The sequence below is a fragment of the Henckelia pumila genome, chromosome 4, assembly GCF_033568475.1.
Source record: "Henckelia pumila isolate YLH828 chromosome 4, ASM3356847v2, whole genome shotgun sequence".
Lineage (NCBI taxonomy): Eukaryota > Viridiplantae > Streptophyta > Magnoliopsida > Lamiales > Gesneriaceae > Henckelia > Henckelia pumila.
The window spans coordinates 77059411-77079029 of NC_133123.1; the positions used below are offsets into that span (position 1 = coordinate 77059411).

At 35.9% G+C, this 19619-nt stretch overlaps 3 protein-coding genes across 3 annotated transcripts; 1 reads left to right on the top strand and 2 right to left on the bottom strand.

Moving 5' to 3' along the window:
• Positions 1–1051: 1051 nt before the first annotated feature.
• LOC140861281 (uncharacterized) lies at positions 1052–1576 on the bottom strand. Its single transcript, XM_073264291.1, has one exon. It carries the CDS (start codon positions 1574–1576, stop codon positions 1052–1054), a length of 525 nt encoding a protein of 174 aa, XP_073120392.1.
• A 5272-nt stretch (positions 1577–6848) lies between these two features.
• Positions 6849–7748, bottom strand: LOC140861282 (F-box protein At2g27310-like). The gene has a single exon (XM_073264292.1). The coding sequence runs from the start codon at positions 7746–7748 to the stop codon at positions 6849–6851; it is 900 nt and encodes a 299-aa protein (XP_073120393.1).
• Positions 7749–13788: 6040 nt separating this feature from the next.
• Positions 13789–19085, top strand: LOC140861283 (uncharacterized). Its single transcript, XM_073264293.1, has 8 exons — positions 13789–15166; positions 15293–15380; positions 15507–16295; positions 17043–17047; positions 17160–17466; positions 17536–17751; positions 17820–17912; positions 18705–19085. The coding sequence occupies exons 1-8, from the start codon at positions 13791–13793 to the stop codon at positions 19083–19085; spliced, it is 3255 nt and encodes a 1084-aa protein (XP_073120394.1). The 5' UTR covers positions 13789–13790.
• Positions 19086–19619: the final 534 nt, after the last annotated feature.

Genomic DNA, 19619 nt, shown 5'->3' on the forward strand with positions numbered 1-19619 from the left:
GAAGGAATTGATTACAAATAAACATTTGCTCCTGTTGCCAAGTTAACTATGATTAGTTGCATACTTGCTATAGTTGTTGTTCGAAATTGGTCCCTTCACCAAATGGACGTTCAAAATTCTTTCCTTCATGGTGATTTACATGAGGAAGTTTATATGCAACTCCCTCTTGGGCTTCGTCGACAGGGGGAGACAACATCTTCTCTTGTATGTCGACTCAATAAATCTCTCTACGAACTTAAACAAGCATCTCGCAGCTGGTTTCAGAAAATCTCTACCGCTATTCAGCAATGTGGTTTTCACCAATCCAAGGCTGACTATTCTCTTTTCAACAAAGCTTCGGGTAACTCATTCACAGTTGTGTTCATCTATGTAGATGACATGATCATCGCTGGAAATGATGATCATGTTATTGCCGCTCTCAAGGAATTCCTTTGCACCAAATTTCACATCAAGGATGACGCAAAGGGTCCTGCCAAGAAGGATGACCTTCCTTGCGCTTAAGAGTGGAATCAGTCATTGCAGAATCCTCAGTTTTAGAGCCAAAATCCCGCTCATCACCTAAGGCAGAGTTACGAAAGTCCATGAAAGGATCTGGGATGGAGGGATCGACCATCGTAGTGACATGTTCGGACATCGGATGGCCCAAAATCTCAAAGAGATGTCTGAGACTGGTGGAAATATCCTGATCCGAAGTAAAAGAATATGACTTCATAGAAGAAGACAATTTATTAGTAGGGCAGGGTTTCAAGAGGGAGGGCACGGAAGAGGAAAGACGAGCACTGTGACCACAGGAAGAGAAAGGAATTAAGGCACGAGAGTGCTCTTGAGTTAAAGCACACTTGCAATCCTTCGGTGCACGTTCCCTGCCCTCATCAGAGGAGATAGGATAAGGAATTAGAGTATCACCCTGGGTGGAAAATTCAGGTGATTCAGAATCAGCAAGTTTGGAAAGAGGGTCACTGATTATTAACAGCAAGAGTTTTGACCGATACTTTATGCTTAGCAGGCCGATTTCGCTTCTTTTTTATGGTCCATGCCGAGCCTTCAGGATTTAGACTAGAACAGGGGTCCGAAGAAGGGACCGGTGCAGAAGAGGGCCAGCCGCCCCTTGGGTCCGATTCTTGGCAGGCCTGGGATTCTTCCCATGGCGATAGCAATGATCAGAAGAGTGTCCAAGGACTTTGCAGTCCAAGCAAAAGAAATGAATTTTCTCATAAACTACTTCAATTGAGTGTCGATGATCACCCCAACCAACCCAGAGATACGAAGGACGCTCCTTAGTAACATCAAGTTCTACACAAAGATGGGCAAAGGAGCCACGAGATCCCTCTTCTGTAACAACATCAATTTTGACAGGATTGCCCAAGCAACGAGCAATAGCATAAAGAGAACTTTTGTTATAAAGATGAAGAGGGAGGTCCGGGAGACGAACCCAGATAGAAGCAATAGGAGATTCAGCTTCGAATTTGAACTCCGGTGTCCACTTGGAAAAGCAAATGGCAAAAGTGTCAATAGTGAGGACACCGTTGTTCCAGAATTTAGTATAATCGTCCTCCACAGTAAGAGTAAGAACCATGTAACCACGAGGGAGGAATTTTATATTAAAAGGAGCGACAAGACCCAAGGAAGAGATAGACGCAGTGATAATATTATTAGGGGTTAACCCCTATTCCCAATGATTTTACCAATAAGAGAAAATTTAAAAGGATGAGCCCACGCAGATATTACCTCTTCCGGGAATAGGATGCCCGGAGCTCCGTTCTCGACAGAGGGTAATGGAATCTGTTCCAACGAGTCTGAGATATCATAAAATGAGACTTTACAAGCCCCGGGAGAGATAGTATCCAAACTAGCACGAAAATAGACATGAGGAATTGTCTGGATCGGGGCGGTCTGGGCAGGCCTTCGAGCCGGGTTGGCTGGACATGGTGACTCGGCCGAGTTGACTCGGGACGATGGGAACTGGGAGGTGCCAAAGGTTTTTGGGTTGGTGGGGGTCCTGGAACTGGGATCGAAGTGGCGAGAACCGGCCGGCGAAAGGCCCTGACTCGGTTGGGAACTCGGTGAATTGGGGGAAAATTGATATGAATGTTTGGTCGGATTTTGCAAAATGGATTGAGGCAATCAACGACCCATGGAGTGAGGATGAGAACCCTGGGTCCAATTTTCCGATCGGAGCTGTGGAGGAGGCGGATTGAAGGAAAAGGTTGTCGGATCTTGGGTTTGGTCGTGCGCAGACATTGAACCAAAATTAAATTCGAACGGCTGTGAATTAGAGAGAGGGACTGGTTGCAAAATATTCGTCTGAGATAGGGGAATCAAATTTATGTATGGGTATTCGCCGGAAATGGCCATGGAATCCGACAAGGGGCAGATCGGTGAGGAGACAGGTGGCGGCGCGACTTTGGCCTTCAAATTGGCTGGGCAAACGTTGTACGTTTGATCTGAAATTTTGGGGGTGGGGTCGCCCAAGGGAGTCAAGGGGAGGACTGGAGTTGTCCGGCCGGAATCCGGCGGCTGCATGGTGGCGGTGGTTCAGTCAACAAGTGAACGTTTCCTTGGAGTTAAATTTGAGGGTTACTTTCAGCCCTTCCACATTTTTCTACTTGGTTGTTGGAGTAGCTTTATTGGATTGGGTTGTATTATTCTGTTGCCCTGGGTTTTAATCTATCGGTTGTATTTTGTAGGTTTAGCATTTTGGTTTAATTTTTGCAGTATTTTTTATTAAGTTTTTGCTAATTTATTTATTGCATATCTAAGTTTTGGTTAGTAGGTGATCCGGGTCGGGTCACTACACAAAGTATATATCCTATTCTACATGAAAAAACGAAGCACATTTGTCTTCATTTTCATTTCTTGAGGGAACTTGTTAATGAAGGAGAAATAAAAGTGGAGTATTGTCGAAGCGACGAATGAACAAATTGCTGATGTTTTCACAAAATCTCTTGGAGTACTCGTTTTTTCAAAAAATGTTGCAGATTTGGGAGTCAAGAGAAAATCTGATTTAAGGGAGGCATTGTTGGAATAAATCAGAATCACTTTCTAGATATTTCTTTTATTAATTTAGTTTCTTGGAATATTTAAGAGTCATCTTGTTTTTGGTATTTTAATTTAAAGTTTGTGAGTCTATGTCTAATGTCAAATTGGTTGTATACATAGTACTTCAATATCAATCAAAGGAACTTTATTTTCTTTGCCAAAAAATCTAATGTCTTCATATTAGATCTGTCAGGATACAAGTACGATATATATATATATATCTATATATTTGATATTATGAGAAACTATTTGTGAGCACTCATGTGCACCCAATCCATGTGGCAGCCATGTCACGTTTCTTTATTAAATAATAATAATAATAATAATAAAATATTAAAATTGAGAATGCCGCAAGGACTCTTCTCACACCAATTTCTGATTCTCCTCATTTCTTTCGTCTCTCTTGAAATTCTTTACTCAAATTTGAGAAAATCGTTGTCGCTGCCGCCAACCCCCACCGCACCCGCTGACAACAGCCGCTTTCACTCGTCTCTCTCGCGCTCAATTTCAGATTCTAGAACTCTTCACTCGTCTTTAGAGAAATTCTTCTTCTAATTTTAAGTGGCCACCACTGCCATCTCTGTTGCAGCCGTCGTCCACGCCGTTCTCGTGGCATCTAGGTAATTTTTTTTACTCAATCGTATAGCTTCTCCTATTTGGAAAATCTGTCTTGTTTCTTGTGTTTTTTATATTTTTTAAAAAAAATAAAAAATCCCAAGTGGCTTTAGTAGCCCGAATCCGAAACAACAAAGTGCAAAACCATATGAAATAGAAATAGAAATAGAGTTCCGAAATTGGGGAAGCTAAACAATTAGATCAAAAACAAAAGAAAAAGATTAAAAAAATTACCTGGCTGCCACCACGACGGCAACGTCGACTATCACTTAAAATTTAAGGAGAGTAATTTCGAAAGAGAAGAGTGAAAGCGAGCGCTACAGAATCTTAAATTGGGAAATGAGACGAGTGAAGTGGCTGTTGTCGACCGAAGCAGTTGGCTATGGGAGCAGCAGCAGGGACAACGGTGAAGATTTTCAAGAGAGACGAGCGAACACGAGTGAAATTAAGCTGTTGTGTTGGTAAAGTTAATTTTAATATTTTATTATTATTTAATAAAGAAACGTGATATGGCTGCCACATGGATTGGGTGCGCATGAGTGCTCACAAACAGTTTCTCATAATATCAAATCTATATATATATATAATTAGGGGCGGACCCACCATAGGGCGAAGGTGGGCCACGCCCTATATTAATTTTTAAAAACATAATATATACACATTTGGCCGCTTTGTTGAACTAATATTCTGTATGGCTTACTGGTAGGCCGCTTTTTAAAATTCAAACCTGAAACGAGATGTCCAAGTTCAAGTCCCGATCCCAACCTTTTTTTTTCCCTTTTAACTTTTTTTTTATATTAAAATATTTTTTTTATTAAAATATGTAAATTATTGTTTGTTTTCTAAATATATATATATATATTGCAATCTAATAAAAAAAATTGAGCTATTCATCGTGAAAAGTAAAAATTTCTAATATATATATATCCCAACCTTTTCTCGTGTTGCAGCATCATCAACAACACCAAAGTTTTTCAAAAAGTATTTGAAACTTATACACTAGATTACCCTTGGTTTCAAAAAAATTCCAGAAGTGGTAGCTTGCACACTAAAGGAACAGTCTTAATTAAACTCAATTAGGTAGCTTTTTCCATTTTTTTCCGATTATTTATAAAGTTTGTACGTATGACATTGGTCATCAAACTTATTAAAAAGCTAAACGTCATTGAATTTACGAAACCACCTTTCACATGTGACAAAAATATGGAATACACGTACATCCCTCAATTTATCACATCTTTATCACATCCAATAGAATAATGTCACATCATTGGTGGGCATGGTGGTGGATATGATAGGTGGGCAGCTGAAAGAAACTCTATATATATATATATATATATATATATATGTATATATATGAAAATTCAATTAAAATCGAACCGAACTTTCGAAAATCGAGTTAAATTTTTTTAAATAAAACGAACCGATCGAACTTTACTATGAGATCAAAAAAATCAATTATAAAAAAAGAATCTATTATTTTGATCATTAACCAAATTAAACGATCTCGATCTTTTAGAATTTTTTTTAAAAAAATCAAGTTTTACTTCAAAAATTGTAGTTAAAATTGAATTATATAAATTTAAATTATTTATTAAAAACTATAATTTCAAGTTTAGTTCTATTGTCCAATAAAATTTATTTAGAAAATTTAACAATATTAAATTTTTTTTAATAAATATTAGGTTTGTTCAATAAAAAAATTATTATGTTAAAATCCGAAATCAAAGCGACCTAACCAATATTTTAAAAATTTAAAACCGAACTTCTGAATAAATTGAACCGATTTTTCCGATGAGTTCAAATCGGTATGTTATTTGGATTGAAATTGATATTTTATGCTCACCCTAGACTGTAATTAATGTATGTCCCTGATATGTAGATATATGTTATTTCGATTTAAAAATAACTTCTAAAATTTTATTTTCTTCATTTCCTGAAATGCCTAACTAGAAAATTTCAATTATCCCAAAAATTTACAACAAACAGTCATTTTTTTTAATCTCATAATTATTGAATTTTCAGTTATTCTAACTAGAAAAATCGCAATACAAAGCTCAATAATAATTGGAAAGTCAATCATTCTCAAATATTTCAATTTTCAACCAACTGATTATTTTTCTAAATTTCGCAACAATAGTTTTTAGGATAAAAATCCAAACTTACAAAATTCATATGTATCATAAATCAATATTATCACAACTAAATATTTGAAAAAAATTCGGAGTTGTCGAATTTATCTCAAAATCTCATAAACCTACAACAATAAATCAACCAAAAAATATAATAGAGCGTTCTATTTTTTATTATGAGGTTGAAATTTTTTATTTAAATTTCAAACTACTAATTTTTTTTTAAATGGGTGGGGCTGGAGCCCACCCTAGCCCAAGGGTGGCTCCGACCCTAGCTACACGTTTGATCTTGGTCGACTAGACTAGGGGTGCAAACGAATCGAATCGAGCCGAATAATGGTAAAATTTTAAGGCTCGAATTCGGCTCGACAATAGTATATTCGAGTTCGAACTCGATTCGAAGCTCGATAATTTCAAATATTTTTGCTCGAGCTCGGCCCAAAATGAAGTTTGAGTTCAGCTCGAAACATTCGAACCTATTCGTGGACTATTGCTCGGATATTATGGCTCAAAAAACTCGAAATGTTCGAAAAGGTTCGAAATGTATATATTTATTATCTAAGTATATTATATTAATTAAATATTAAGGCTCGCGAACTATTCGTGAACTATCGAATATAATAATTTTGGCTCGAGCTCGGTTCAAAAAAAAATGTTCGAACATGTTCGAATTCGGCTCAAGTTCGATAAGCTCGAATACGAATCAAATATTTATTGAGTGGGCTCGTAAAGCTCACGAACCGAGGAGAAGATGCAGATCGTGCATGATCTCCGACGCTATGCATATGATTTTTCCGCGTATAAAAACATTCAACATGATATTAATCTATTGTGAATCGCTCGTAATTTGCAACACATGCAACACATGCATATTCATTCTTAATTTTCTAATGAATGATTAATCATTTTCATTGTGTTACCAGGATATGCTATTTTATCATTGTATACCAACTTCACATTGTTTCCTTCTGCTAATGATGAATAGTAAAATGCCATGATCAAGTACAAAATTAATGGGAAAATAATTATTAATCACCTATATAAATTCAATACAAGTACTAGCTAGTATCGTAGTAACAGAATCAAAGCAGCTGTCATCCAACCAACTAGAATGAGAATTAATAACATCAAACATATCATGGACAATATAGCAACCATAACCTTCTCCGCCTTCCACTTGAACTTTTTATAAGCATCTGTCTCCTTTTTACTGTCGATTCTCCTTCTCCGCCCCTCCATTGCGGCCTGTAGAATCCACAGACTCTCCCTTCCGTTTAGAATTCTCCTATTGACGTCAGTAATCTCCATTGTCACCATTTTCAAGTGCAGTTCTTCCCGTCCCATCCACCCACAGGTGGCCCGCACGGCGAATAGGACCAGTTTCCCACTAGCATCGGCGGCCACGGTCGCGTAACATAGTTCTATGTCACCGTTCGCTAGAATCTGGGAGGCGACGGCCACGTGACTCGCGATGTTGACGGCCCGTTTGCTGTGGGGGTCGATAACGATCCAGCTTACTCTCAGGTGTTCGACTGCGAGGGACACGGTCGCGCTGTAATCCCCATCGTATTTCAACGGCGTCCGGATCCTCTCCGTTGGGTCCAAAGCATTTAATGTGAAAGGATGGCTGAAGAAACGTTCCGTTACGGTTCCCGTTTGCAAGACTTTGGAGTGTATGACCTGATCCTTGTAGTAGATATCGACCGCGGAGATTAATTCCGACGTTGCTGATAAGCTGGTGAGTGTAGGGAGTCGGTAGCTGGCGGAGAGAGTGGAGTCGAAGTAGAAGGAGCGGTGGGTGGAAGAGAAGGCGGTGATGGCATGGAGGAGGCGGGGGTCGGTGGTGGAAGGCCAGATGGAGTTGCAGATTTTCCGCCATATTTCATCGTTTTCGCATGAAGAAAACCATCGCGGCAAAGCGCGGACGGCGGAGGCGAGAGTGGCGTCGTCAAGTTTGTTCATAATGTGGTTTTGGAAGACATGGATGGGTATGTAGGGGATTTCTTCATCCTTTGATTTTCTGCCAAAGAACACGTTGATCCTTCGGAACATGGCGCTGTAGAATTAATTTAATTGGTGTACCAAACTATTTATTGAATGTCATGTATTATATATATATATATATATAGTATATAAATGAATGAATGAATATTTTATCGAGTTATTATAGTTATAGATAAAAAAAATTTAAAATAATTTTTTTACTATCTTTTTATCTCAGAGTCAGAGATTACACGGAATTTAAAAAATATAGATATAGATAAATGAATATTTTCTTGAGATATCTCTTCCATCTCTTCTATGTTTTCAATTTTATCAAAGTTAAGGAGTTCATATGTTGATATGACCAACTTCTTTATTTTTACCTTTCGATGATCATGTAATTACAAAAATATCAGTTTCAATTTTTTTTTTTTTTTTTTTGCATTTTTGCGGATATCCATTTACAAAATTTTCATTTTTCCTTTCACTATTTTTTTATTTTCAATTAACAAAATTTCCATTTTTTCTCACTATTTTTTTAAAATTTTCAATTAAAACATTGGGACGTATAATGCACGCAATAGGTGTGTTTGTGTGCTAGTACTAAAATAAGATTTAAGGCCTCTAATATATTATAATATTGTACAGGGAATAATATTATAAATAATAATATTATAAATATTCTATATATATATACATATATATATCAAGAGTTTCGATCACATGGGCAACCACCATGGGCAACTACGTGATCAACAGCTGACGTGACACCTTATACATCCAGTGAGTGATTGCCACGAAACTTGAAGGGTTCTGGAGTACCAAATCAGGAGTTAAACTTGAAGGTTGGAACTCCAATTATGTTGCTGCGGAACATAGATCATTCTCTTGGATTATACAATGGTACTAGATTGATTATGACGAGGCTCGAAAACCATTTTCTGGAAAGACAAATTATTATTGGAAGTAATGCAGGTCATAAAGTGCTGCTTATTGCAAGAATGTCGTTGACTCCTTCTGATTCAAGGCTTTTTTTTAAATTCTGACGGAGACAATATCCTTTGATTGTATCATACGCAATGACAATCAACAAAAATCAAGGTAAATCATTGTCTAACGTAGGGCTTCTTTTGAAGAACCCCGTTTTTAATCAAATTCTGACTAAACCACTAAGTAGTTGAGGGATATACGTGTATTTCATGTTTTTGTCCCATGTGAAAGGTGGTTTCGCAAATTCAATGACGTTTAGCTTTTTAATAAGTTTGATGACCAATGTCATACGCACAAACTTTATAAATAATCGAAAGAAAATGGAAAAAGCTACCTAATTGAGTTCAATTAAGACTGTTCTTTTAGTGTGCAAGTTACCACTTCTGGAATTTTTCTGAAACCAAGGGTAATCTAGAGTGTAAGTTTCAAATACTTTTTGAAAAACTTTGGTGTTGTTGATGATGCTGCAACACGAGAAGCAACACTATACTTGTGAACAAATCATGTGCTTGTGATTTCATTTTTATTTTATGTTACACTGTGTTTTAGGCATAAAATAAGTCATGCACAAACTTTATAAATAATCGGAAAAAAATGAAAAAAAACTACCTAATTGAGTTCAATTAAGACTGTTCTTTTAGTGTGCAAGCTACCACTTTTGAAATTTTTCTGAAACCAAGGGTAATCTAGTGTGTAAGTTTCAAATACTTTTTGAAAAACTTTGGTGTTGTTGATGATACTGCAACACGAGAAGCAACACTATACTTGTGAACAAATCATGTGCTTGTGATTTTATTTTTATTTTATGTTACACTGTGTTTTAGGCATAAAATAATTCATGCATATGCATTTTGATAATTGGGTTTTGTTTTTGGGTAAGGTTCCAAATAGACAAAATTCAATGAATTACCCTATTTACTAAAAATTTGAATTTTTGTGAATGATTTTTGTTTCAGTGGAGTTAAGCTGATGTTGGGTTAATTTTGAAAAATTTGGGCTAACATATATATCTTGGATTATTGCCTTATTTATGGGATTTTATCTCTTAATTCAAATATATATATATATATATATATATATATATATATATATATATTTGTTTCCTTCTTTATCGGCCATTATCATCTTCTTGAAATATCATTATCCCGATTGTGTTTTTCTGCAAACCCTACCTCTCTCTCACTCTCTAATTTTATTTGCAATGGCAGGCTTTGATCCACAGGATATTTGAAGTGAGATGGGTCATGTGAATCCTGATGTTGCCTCCAGTGTTGCAATACCGAAAAACCCATCCACGACTTAATCTCTGCCGATTTATTAGATATATTAAGTATTCGATATTATCAAGATATGATTTAGTATATTTGATAGAGTTTTTCATACTTAAACATGTTTCCTTATTCATGTAGGACTCTATCTAAGGAAACCTTCAAGACTTGGATTCTAATCTATAAAAGAAAAATAATGATTCAGACGTACAATCCTCTGTGCAACTACTGAAGAATTCCGTTCGTGAATTTGAAGATTTTTGAAGCAAGGTTTTGCAACCTTCGTTGTTTTATGTCCCCGTGTTGCCGTTAGTGTTGAAGACATCAGAGACAACTGGTGTTCGAAGATATTTTGTGTTTTTTTAATTTAGGCTACGGGAGTTGCATCTTATTTATTTTGTACTCTGATTGTTTAGGATGCAAGTTTGATTTCTTAACTTGCTGAGAAATTTAGCCCTAAGGCACCCGCACGAGTTTTTATACTCGTGCAGAATTAATCACTTGTGTTTTATTTATGTTTCAAATTTTCGCAGCACTGTATTGTCGTTGGTGTTACAACACTGCCTATTTTTGCATAACAAAACCACATACACCATTTGGCTTGGAATTTAATTTCCAAATAGGCTAAATTGATAGTGCTGCCACAACTCAGGAACTGGACGGAAGAACTTAGTATGTTTTGGGCTGAGATAAAATAATTTTATTTTGGGTCAAACAGTTAAAAAAAAAAAAAAAGAAAAGTATTTTCCTATTATATTAAAAATCTATGAGTACACCATGGTTTACATCCTTCCTTATTAATTATAAAACTTTTCTTGTGGGTATTTTGTAATTAATAAGGGAAATTAGGAAAATTTTAAGTAAGAGTATAAACCAAGATGTACACTTTAACATTTTTCTAAATCTATTTCACTTCACCTAGAACAACAGCTGCTATTGTCAAACCAATTGTTGCGAGAGTATATAAAATCAAAATTGTCATGAAAAACATGCAATCATCCTTTATATAAGCACATTCTTGTGTTTTACTGTCGATTCTCCGTCTCCTTCCCATCATTGCGGTCTGCAGAATGTCCAGAGTTATCGTCTTGAGGTCCTTAATCTCCATCGTCACCCTTTTCACGTGTAATTGCCGCCCCATCCAGCCACAGGTGGCCCGCACGGCGAATTTGACAAGTTTCGTCTCGGTGGCGGCGGCAACTGCCACGGTTGCGTAACACATGTCTATGTCACCGTTCTCCTGCTTCAGAGAGTCAACTTACTCTCAAGTATCTATTCTGCCATGGTATTTCAACGGCGTCGTCGGGACTGTCTCCGTTGGGCCCAGAAGGTGTAGTCTCATGGGATGGTTCAAAAACAAATCCGATACGGTTTCCGTTCGCAAGACATTGGAGTATATAACCTGATCCTTGTAGTAAATATCGACGGCGGAGATTAATTCCGACGTTTCTGATGATGAGCTGCTGGTGAGTGTAGGAAGTCGGTAGCTGGCGGAGAGAGTGGAGTCGGAATAGAAGGAGCGGTGGGCGGAGGAGAAGGCGGTGATGGCGTTGCAGATTCTCCGCCATATTTGATCTTCGTTGCATAGAGTGGCATCGTCGAGTTTGTTCATAATGTGGTTTTGGAAGACATCGATGGGTATGAAAGGGATTTCTTCATCGTTTGATTTTCTGCCAAAGAACACATTGATTCTTCGGAGCATGGCGCTGTAGAATTAGCTAGGTTTACGAAATTGTGGAAGAGTAATTAAATTTTGTGATACGGATTTAAATTTGACTGAGTTTTAGAATTATATTATATTATATTGGAAATAAACGTGTGAGTAAAGAATAATGTCATTATTTTAAAATTTAAAAGTTCAGATTTAAATAGATAAACCCATAATATGATTAGCTATTTAGTTTAAGATAAATTTATGAGAGGATAGTAGCACCAAATTTAAATAAGTTAATTATAAACGATATTTAATCGAGAGAGAGAGAAGCTGAGAGTAGATTAATTGTATAAAATATTTTAGATAGATGCCATCATGCCAATATTTGTAGGTTGCAGTCTTTTTGCATTAAAAATTTATTTATTTATTAAAAGAATGGTGAGGTATTTTTATCAAATAATATTGACATATTATACCACTATTTCTTCGTACCGAGATTTGTTCTTGATTTTTTGTTTGAAAATTTGTTCATTTCTAAAGCTTTTCACGTTCAGTATTCAAATAGAATCCTCCTCAAATTTATTATTATTTAATTATCTTTTAGAGATGATGATAAATATTTTCAGATATATGGTGGTGGTGCAAATCGGAGCTATTATCCAGGAAATCCAGAAATCAGAGATAAAAATATTTGAATCCACCAAAAATATTTTTTTTAAAGGGTGCAAACATCCATAAGCCCGTGACAAAAATATTTTAAACCTAGTTGAGTTGCAATAAGTAATAGGCAAGTATCCTAGCTCCTAGTACTACTTCTGACTAATAAGTAGGGAAATTAATTGAGTTGATTTAGGCTCTATAAAAAAAATGTTCCAAATCAACTAAAACACCATTGGAACATGTGAAAAACAATAAAAGACCACCACAATGGGATAAGTTGTACATTGGAACAAAGAACCTTAAAAGTTCCTTCCATTCGTAAGCCTTGTTTAAGCAAGAATGCAAAACCGGCTTATAAATAGAAAGTTACATAAAGAACAATGTATGCGAGCCTGAGTCAAGCTCGAGCTGTCGAGCATGGCTCAAATAGCAAAGCCCATTCCTATGTAAACATTTATTAGAAGCATCAACACAGATTCAAAACTTGAGCCATTTTTTCTCTCTCTTTTCTAGCAACTGCATGCGTTTGATGCAGCCTCAGAATCAGCCAAGGCTTTAATTTTCGAGTTTCATTCAGCTTCCTCTTCGTACACCACTATATCTTTGTCCCAAGGCATATTAGAGTGCATATTTCATTCATTCATTTTTATTTTCTAATGAATGATTCATTTTGATTGTGTTATCAATGTTTATAAACTTCACATGGGTTCCTTCAATTCTGCTAATGAATAGTAAAAACGTCATGAAATAATAAGAGCACAAAATTTATTGGACAAAAAATAATAATCATTCTAGCTCTCCCATATAAATAAACACTAGTACTATGCTATCGTCTAAACTAGTGTTTGTAAGAGATTATATATGTTGTTTAGAATTTATTAAACCAAAATCTAACTATTACTTTTTCATGTTGTTTTTTGGCGATATAGTGTAAGCAGAGTTTTTAACAAATAACAGCCACATGTCATGGCCACTATACAGGTTATTTGAATATTAGCGTTGCAGAACTTGCAATGAGCATACTTGTCCCAGCTTTTGCTGTGGATTCTCCTTCTCCGTCCCTCCATCGCCGCCTGTAGGATCGCCATACTCTCCCTTCCGTTGAGAATATTATTCTTGACGTCACTAATCTCCATTGTCACCGTTTTCACGTGTAATTCTCGTCCCAACCATCCAAAAGTGGCCCGGACATCGAATTGGACAAGTTTCGTCCCGGTGGCCACGGTCGCGTAGCATATGTTTATGTCACCGTTGTTCTTCATCTGAGAGGCGACGGCCTTGTGACTCGCGATGTTGACGGCCCGTTTGCTGTAGGGGTCCAGCTTACTCTAAAGTGTTCTACTGCGAGGGACATGCAAGCGCCGTAATGGCCATCGAATTTCAACGGCGTCGGGACCCTCTCCGTTGGGTCCAAAAGGTTCAGTGTGAAATAATGGCTGAAGAAAAGACATGGATGTTTTTCTTCAGCCATTAATTGAAGAGTTAAAACAATTGTGGGAAGGCGTGAATACTCGAGATGCAGTGACTAATGATATATTCCTAATGCATGCAGCAGTTTTGTGGACAATCAATGATTTTCCTGCGTACGCTTTAATGTCTGGATGGAGTACAAAAGGGTATAAAGCATGTCCAACCTGTAACGAAGAAACTCCTTCTAAAGGCATAAGGAATAAGATAGCTTATATTGGGCATATACGTTTTCTTCCTTTAAATGATCCAATGAGACGAAGCAAACAATTTGATGGTAAGGTGGAATCAAGATCTCCTATTAAAGAATTAACTGCTGAAGATATACTAGCACAGTTAGAACATGTGCATGTCAGTCTTCCTGAAAAGCATAAGCAGTATGGAGGTATAAAGCGTAAGCGTTCACTAATCGAGCTTAATTGGTCAAAAAAGAGTATATTTTTTCAGCTTGAATATTGGCAACACTTACCACTTCGGCATAACTTGGATGTAATGCACATCGAGAAGAATGTTTGTGATAATGTTCTCGGTACCTTGTTGAACATAAAAGGAAAATCAAAAGACACGGAAAAGGCGAGACTAGATCTTCAAGACATGGGGATCAGGAAAGAGTTGCATCTTTACAAAGATAGAAATAAATGGAAGAAGCCACCAGCAACATATACGTTAAGTGCTGAAGAGAGACACTTATTTTGTCGATTTATCAAATCGGTGAAGTTTTCGGATGGTTTTGCCGCCAACTTATCAAAAAATGTCAATGAGACCATCGGTAAAATATCGGGACTCAAATCTCACGACTGTCATGTTTTGCTCCAACGATTATTGCCAGCTGGAATCAGGCCATACTTGAAAAAAGAAGTCCGTGAAACTATCACTGAGTTGTGTAATTTTTTCCGACAAATATGTGCCAAGACTTTGAATGTCAGTGATCTTAAATTGTTGGAGACAAATGTAGTTCTTATCTTGTGCAAGTTGGAAAGAATATTCCCTCCAGCGTTTTTTGATATTATGGTTCACTTGATTCTTCATTTACCAAAAGAGGCAATGATGGGTGGTCCTGTGTATTTTAGATGGATGTATTGCATTGAGCGAGCTATGGGTATCTACAAGCAATATGTTAGCAATCGAGCACGTCCAGAGGGGTCAATTGCTGAAGCTTACATCGTTAATGAGGCATTGAATTTTTGCTCGATGTATTTTAGAGATATCGAAACCCGATACAATCGCCCAGAAAGAAATGATGATAGAGTTAACATATGCTCGTCTCGAGTGATTTCTATATTCAAGCATGTTGGTCGACCCTTGGGCAAGAAAGAGGTCAAAGTTCTTGAACCTTCTTTACGGAGTAAAGCAGAGTGGTATGTGCTAAATAATTGCCAAGAAGTTGAAAAATACCTTGAGTAAGTCAATTATAACTATTTCAACTATTTTCTATACCTAAATGTATATTATTAGTCAATAATATTATTTTAACTACCATGTAGGGAACATCGGAGTTATCTACTAGCTAGGGGAGTGCGGAATGTGGAGCAAATACAAGAAGTCGAATTTCCTATTTGGTTTAGGGATAAGGTAAGTAAGATATGTTCAACCAATATGAAAATTTGTCAAATCCTAAATAATATTAGGCAGGATTTGAATTGAGTCATTGCAAATCAAATTGAATATCATATTATACTTCTACGAACATTTTTTTAGGTTAATGAAATGCGATCAGCTGGATCACATGAGGCCACCGATGAATTGTATGCATTAGCTAATAGATCCAATTTCAGTGTGTACTCATACTCTGGTGCTATTATCAATGGCGTTAAGTTTCTTGTGGAACAACGAGATGTGAGACGAACCACACAAAATAGTGGTATTCTTGTATCTGGTGTAGCAGGACAAAATTTTTATGGTGTTCTTCAAGAAGTTATAGAGTTATGTTATTTAAAAGATTGCACAGTGTTGTTATTTAAGTGCAAATGGTTTGACACGGATCCTAGGAAGAGAATAATTCAAGAAGATAATATATTCACAAGCATATATACAGGGGCAGAATGGTACATGAATGATCCATTTATACTTGCATCACAGGCAAAATCGGTGTATTACTTAAATGATATCAAGAATGGCCCGATATGGAAATTGGTGCAGGTTTATGCCCGACGTAATTTGTGGGACTATCCAAATATTGAAGGTGAAAATGATGTTGACACAACTGGTATAGATCCTCACGTAGTGCAAGAAACTAATTCACAATCATTGCAATTGGTGGTAGATTTATCAGAGTTAGAGAATGTCAGCTTCCATCGAGATGATATCGAACCATCCGAGGTTACGAATGTCGATCAATTGTTGCATAATAAAAATGATTTTGTTGTCGATGTTGACGATTTTGAAGATGACATATTAGATGAATATGACGAAGAAGAAGATAGTGATGCTGAAATTGACGATGATGAAAGTATTGAGAATGAAACTAATGGCACGACTTCGGAAGAAGTAAGAATTTGTTTCCTATTTCCTAATATAATTTGTTGTTATCGCAGGTCGTAGCTACTGCTTTAATTATTTAAACAAATCATTAGATTTCATGAAAATATGAGAACGAAACTAGTACATTCTTTTGCAAACTTTTTCTTGTAAAAGAAATTTATTTACTCTCCCAATGGATATGTACGTACTTGCTTGGCAGAATATAGAAAGTTTTTGTTATACATGTGATGTCTTTTGGCCTCTTCATCAAGATATGCATAACTTAATTAAGTAATATTATTGGAGATTCGAATTGATTTTAACTAACCAAATGATTGACTATGCAGGGTTCATGATTGCTAAGGTTTTCTTATTGAAGTAGCATGTTAATTTACAGTTAACGGTATTTGTAAACTAACATGTTGGAGCAGCCAATGTGTTTTTGTCTATTTATTTTCTTATTAAAGTAGCATGATTCCTTTTTTTTCCTTATTTATAACTGTGCAAGTCCCTATTTTATAATAATTGGGGGATGTGCCCCCCACTATTTAATTAGTTTAACATACATGACTTAAACTTTGCTTAACGTATTCATTGTTGAATTGTGGCTTCTCAAAGCAATTATGAAGGTCTCGTAAACCAACATTTTCCTTGTGCATTTTTTTTCTCACATATTCCTTCACTTAGAAGTAGCTAGACTAGATATATAATAATAATTACGTGTAATTTTTTTTTAAAAAAAAACTTTTAAAGAATCATTAATTTCATGTAAAGGTGATGTACTGCATGCTTTAAACTTTTACATAAGATTTAAATGCAATGTTATAGCATGAATTGCACGTGCTTCCATTTATTCCATGATACTTTATTCATTTATTTGTGTTTTTATAGGATGTCTAGTTTCAATGCTAGTGGTTCTGGTGTTCACGAGGATGAATTAGAAGGGGATGGAAGAGGTAGACAAACAACTTGGAGACAAGAATCTTGTAGTATAGTTCTCGAGAAGGCATTAAAAAAGCAAAAAGTAGATAAATTGGAGGTTAAGTTTGAAGAATATACAGGGGGTAGTGTTGGAAAATCTGGAAAATGGTTCAATAACTTTATAGCTCAAACAGTTCGAGATACAATATCTCCACTCGTTACTTCTTGGGAGGATGTCGCTTTGGTTGACAAACAACTCATCTTTGATCGTCTTGATGTAAGTTTGGAATATTCCATTATGTTATTTTGATTATGTGTACGTGTTAATGATTTGTTTTTTTTGTAGAACAAATTTATATATCCGAAGACGAGTGTGGTGAAGGCGGAGGTAGAGCGACTTGCAATGAGAACTATTAGAGATCGAAGGTGTAAAATGAGGAGACACTGGAAGCAACTCGATGGGTTGCAAAATAAAGATGCACCAAAGAGGAAGCCGTACAAGGGAGTAAGCCAAGAGAATTGGGTTTTTCTTTGTGATTATTTTGGCAAAAAAGAACAAATGGTTAGTAATAGTTAGATTAGTTGATAAATGATCAATATTAATTGCACTAACATTATTTTTTTTTAAAGGAAATATCTGAGAAAAATACCAATAATCGATTTAGTAGACTACTTGAAGGTGCCCATGGATCTAAGACTTTAGTTCAACACTACCACGATGATGTAAGTTTTATTTTAAAACAATAATTATTGATACAATGTGTATAATAATATATATATGTATATATATATATATATTTTAATTTTTCAAGGCTAATCCTGAGACGGGAGAGCTTCCAAGTGCGGTCGACACATTTGAGAAAATGTTTCACAAAGGAGGACAATGGAAGAACGATTGGGCTGCACAAAAACATGTAAGTTTCTTTGGATTGGATGTTTGAGCATGTAGGATTTGTGAGTACATTAAGGTTTGGTCTGAACACTGGACGTGGTTATTCATGGTTTGAATCAAACTCTTAGAAATTGTTGTCTAAATGTGTAATGCTAAATTAGACGGTTTTAAGGATTTCATTTTATTGTTGAATGAGGGACAAAATAATGTGACAGAAAATTGATGTGATTGTGTACTTTACTATGCAGTGTCCAATATGGTGCATGTGTAAAGTTGAAATGAAAGAAATACATCACCCATTTGGTTTCTTGAACCATTTGCTCTTTAATTTAGTTATTTTACTCAAAACTTTATAGCAGAACTTAGAACATTTGTTCCATAATAGTCCAAATGAACCCCTTCATCCTAAAGCTTCCCGTGAGGAAACACGACCAGAAAAGTTAAATCCATAGACTTTTCATGTTTCCCAATACAAAATAACTTTGGAAGTTATCTCCTTTATTATTGAGTTCTTGTTTCTTTTTTCATTTTTTTTATTTTGCTTATATTCCGTTTATTCTATTTTCTTGTTTATCCATAATTATCTTTTTATTTTATGTATTAATTTTTTCTTTTCTTTTAAGGCTGACATGATAGAACTTCGATCGACTCAGTTAGAAGGGGAAGTGTCTGCCTCTACTGTCGATAATGTGCATCAACCCAAAGATCTCAATATCATGACTCAAGTATTAGGCTCACGGTCTCAATATGTTAAGGGTTTAGGTCCATTACCTAAACTATCTGTAGTAGGTGGTGCTAGAGCAACAAACGTCAACTCAAAGCATTGTGATGACAGTGGAAAAATTATGAGTATGCAACAGATGATCGACGAGAAACAACATACTATAAGTGAGCAACAAAAGACTATCAGTGAGCATGAACAAAAATTTGATGCAATATTGCAACAGCTTCAACAGGTCATTCCTGGTTTCTCTTTCCAGCCTCCAGCATCTTCTTCGACTTGATCTCCTCCAATATTTCTCTTACCTCTTGAAACAACTATGTAGTTTTTTTTTCAACTTTAACTAATTAGTGTTTGAATAATTATGTTATGTTTTTGACAACATTTGTGGATCTTTGACAAAATCATTTGATTAAATAGAGTAAATTGCGCATATATTGAATTTGATTATATTCGAATCTTTTATTTGATATTCATATTTAATAAGCTAAAAAACATTTATGCAAGAAAAAAAATATATATATGTAGTTTTCTGCGACGCCTTTAAAGTGTAGCCAAATGTTTAATATTATTTGCGACGATTGAATTGCGTCGCCAAATAGTAAAAAATAACCTCAAATTGAACTCCATAAATACATTTCACGACGCGTAGTAAACGTCGCCAAATGTATTTTGCGTCGTCAAATAGTAAAAAAACACCCCCACACGGCACTTCATAAATACATTCTGCGACGCGTTCATGGCGTCGCCAAATGTACATACATTTGGCGACGTCCCTTTGAAACGTCGCCAAATGCCATACTTTGCGTGACGTGGT

Excerpts from the sequence above, each read along its gene's own strand:
- LOC140861281 (XM_073264291.1), bottom strand. The coding sequence starts at position 1,576 with ATGGTTCTTACTCTTACTGTGGAGGACGATTATACTAAATTCTGGAAC.
- LOC140861282 (XM_073264292.1), bottom strand. The coding sequence starts at position 7,748 with ATGAACAAACTTGACGACGCCACTCTCGCCTCCGCCGTCCGCGCTTTG.
- LOC140861283 (XM_073264293.1), top strand. The coding sequence starts at position 13,791 with ATGGATGTTTTTCTTCAGCCATTAATTGAAGAGTTAAAACAATTGTGG. Across the intron at positions 15,167-15,292 it reads TTACGGAGTAAAGCAGAGTG|GGAACATCGGAGTTATCTAC; the intron begins GTATGTGCTAAA and ends ACTACCATGTAG. Across the intron at positions 17,913-18,704 it reads TTCAACACTACCACGATGAT|GCTGACATGATAGAACTTCG; the intron begins GTAAGTTTTATT and ends TTTTCTTTTAAG.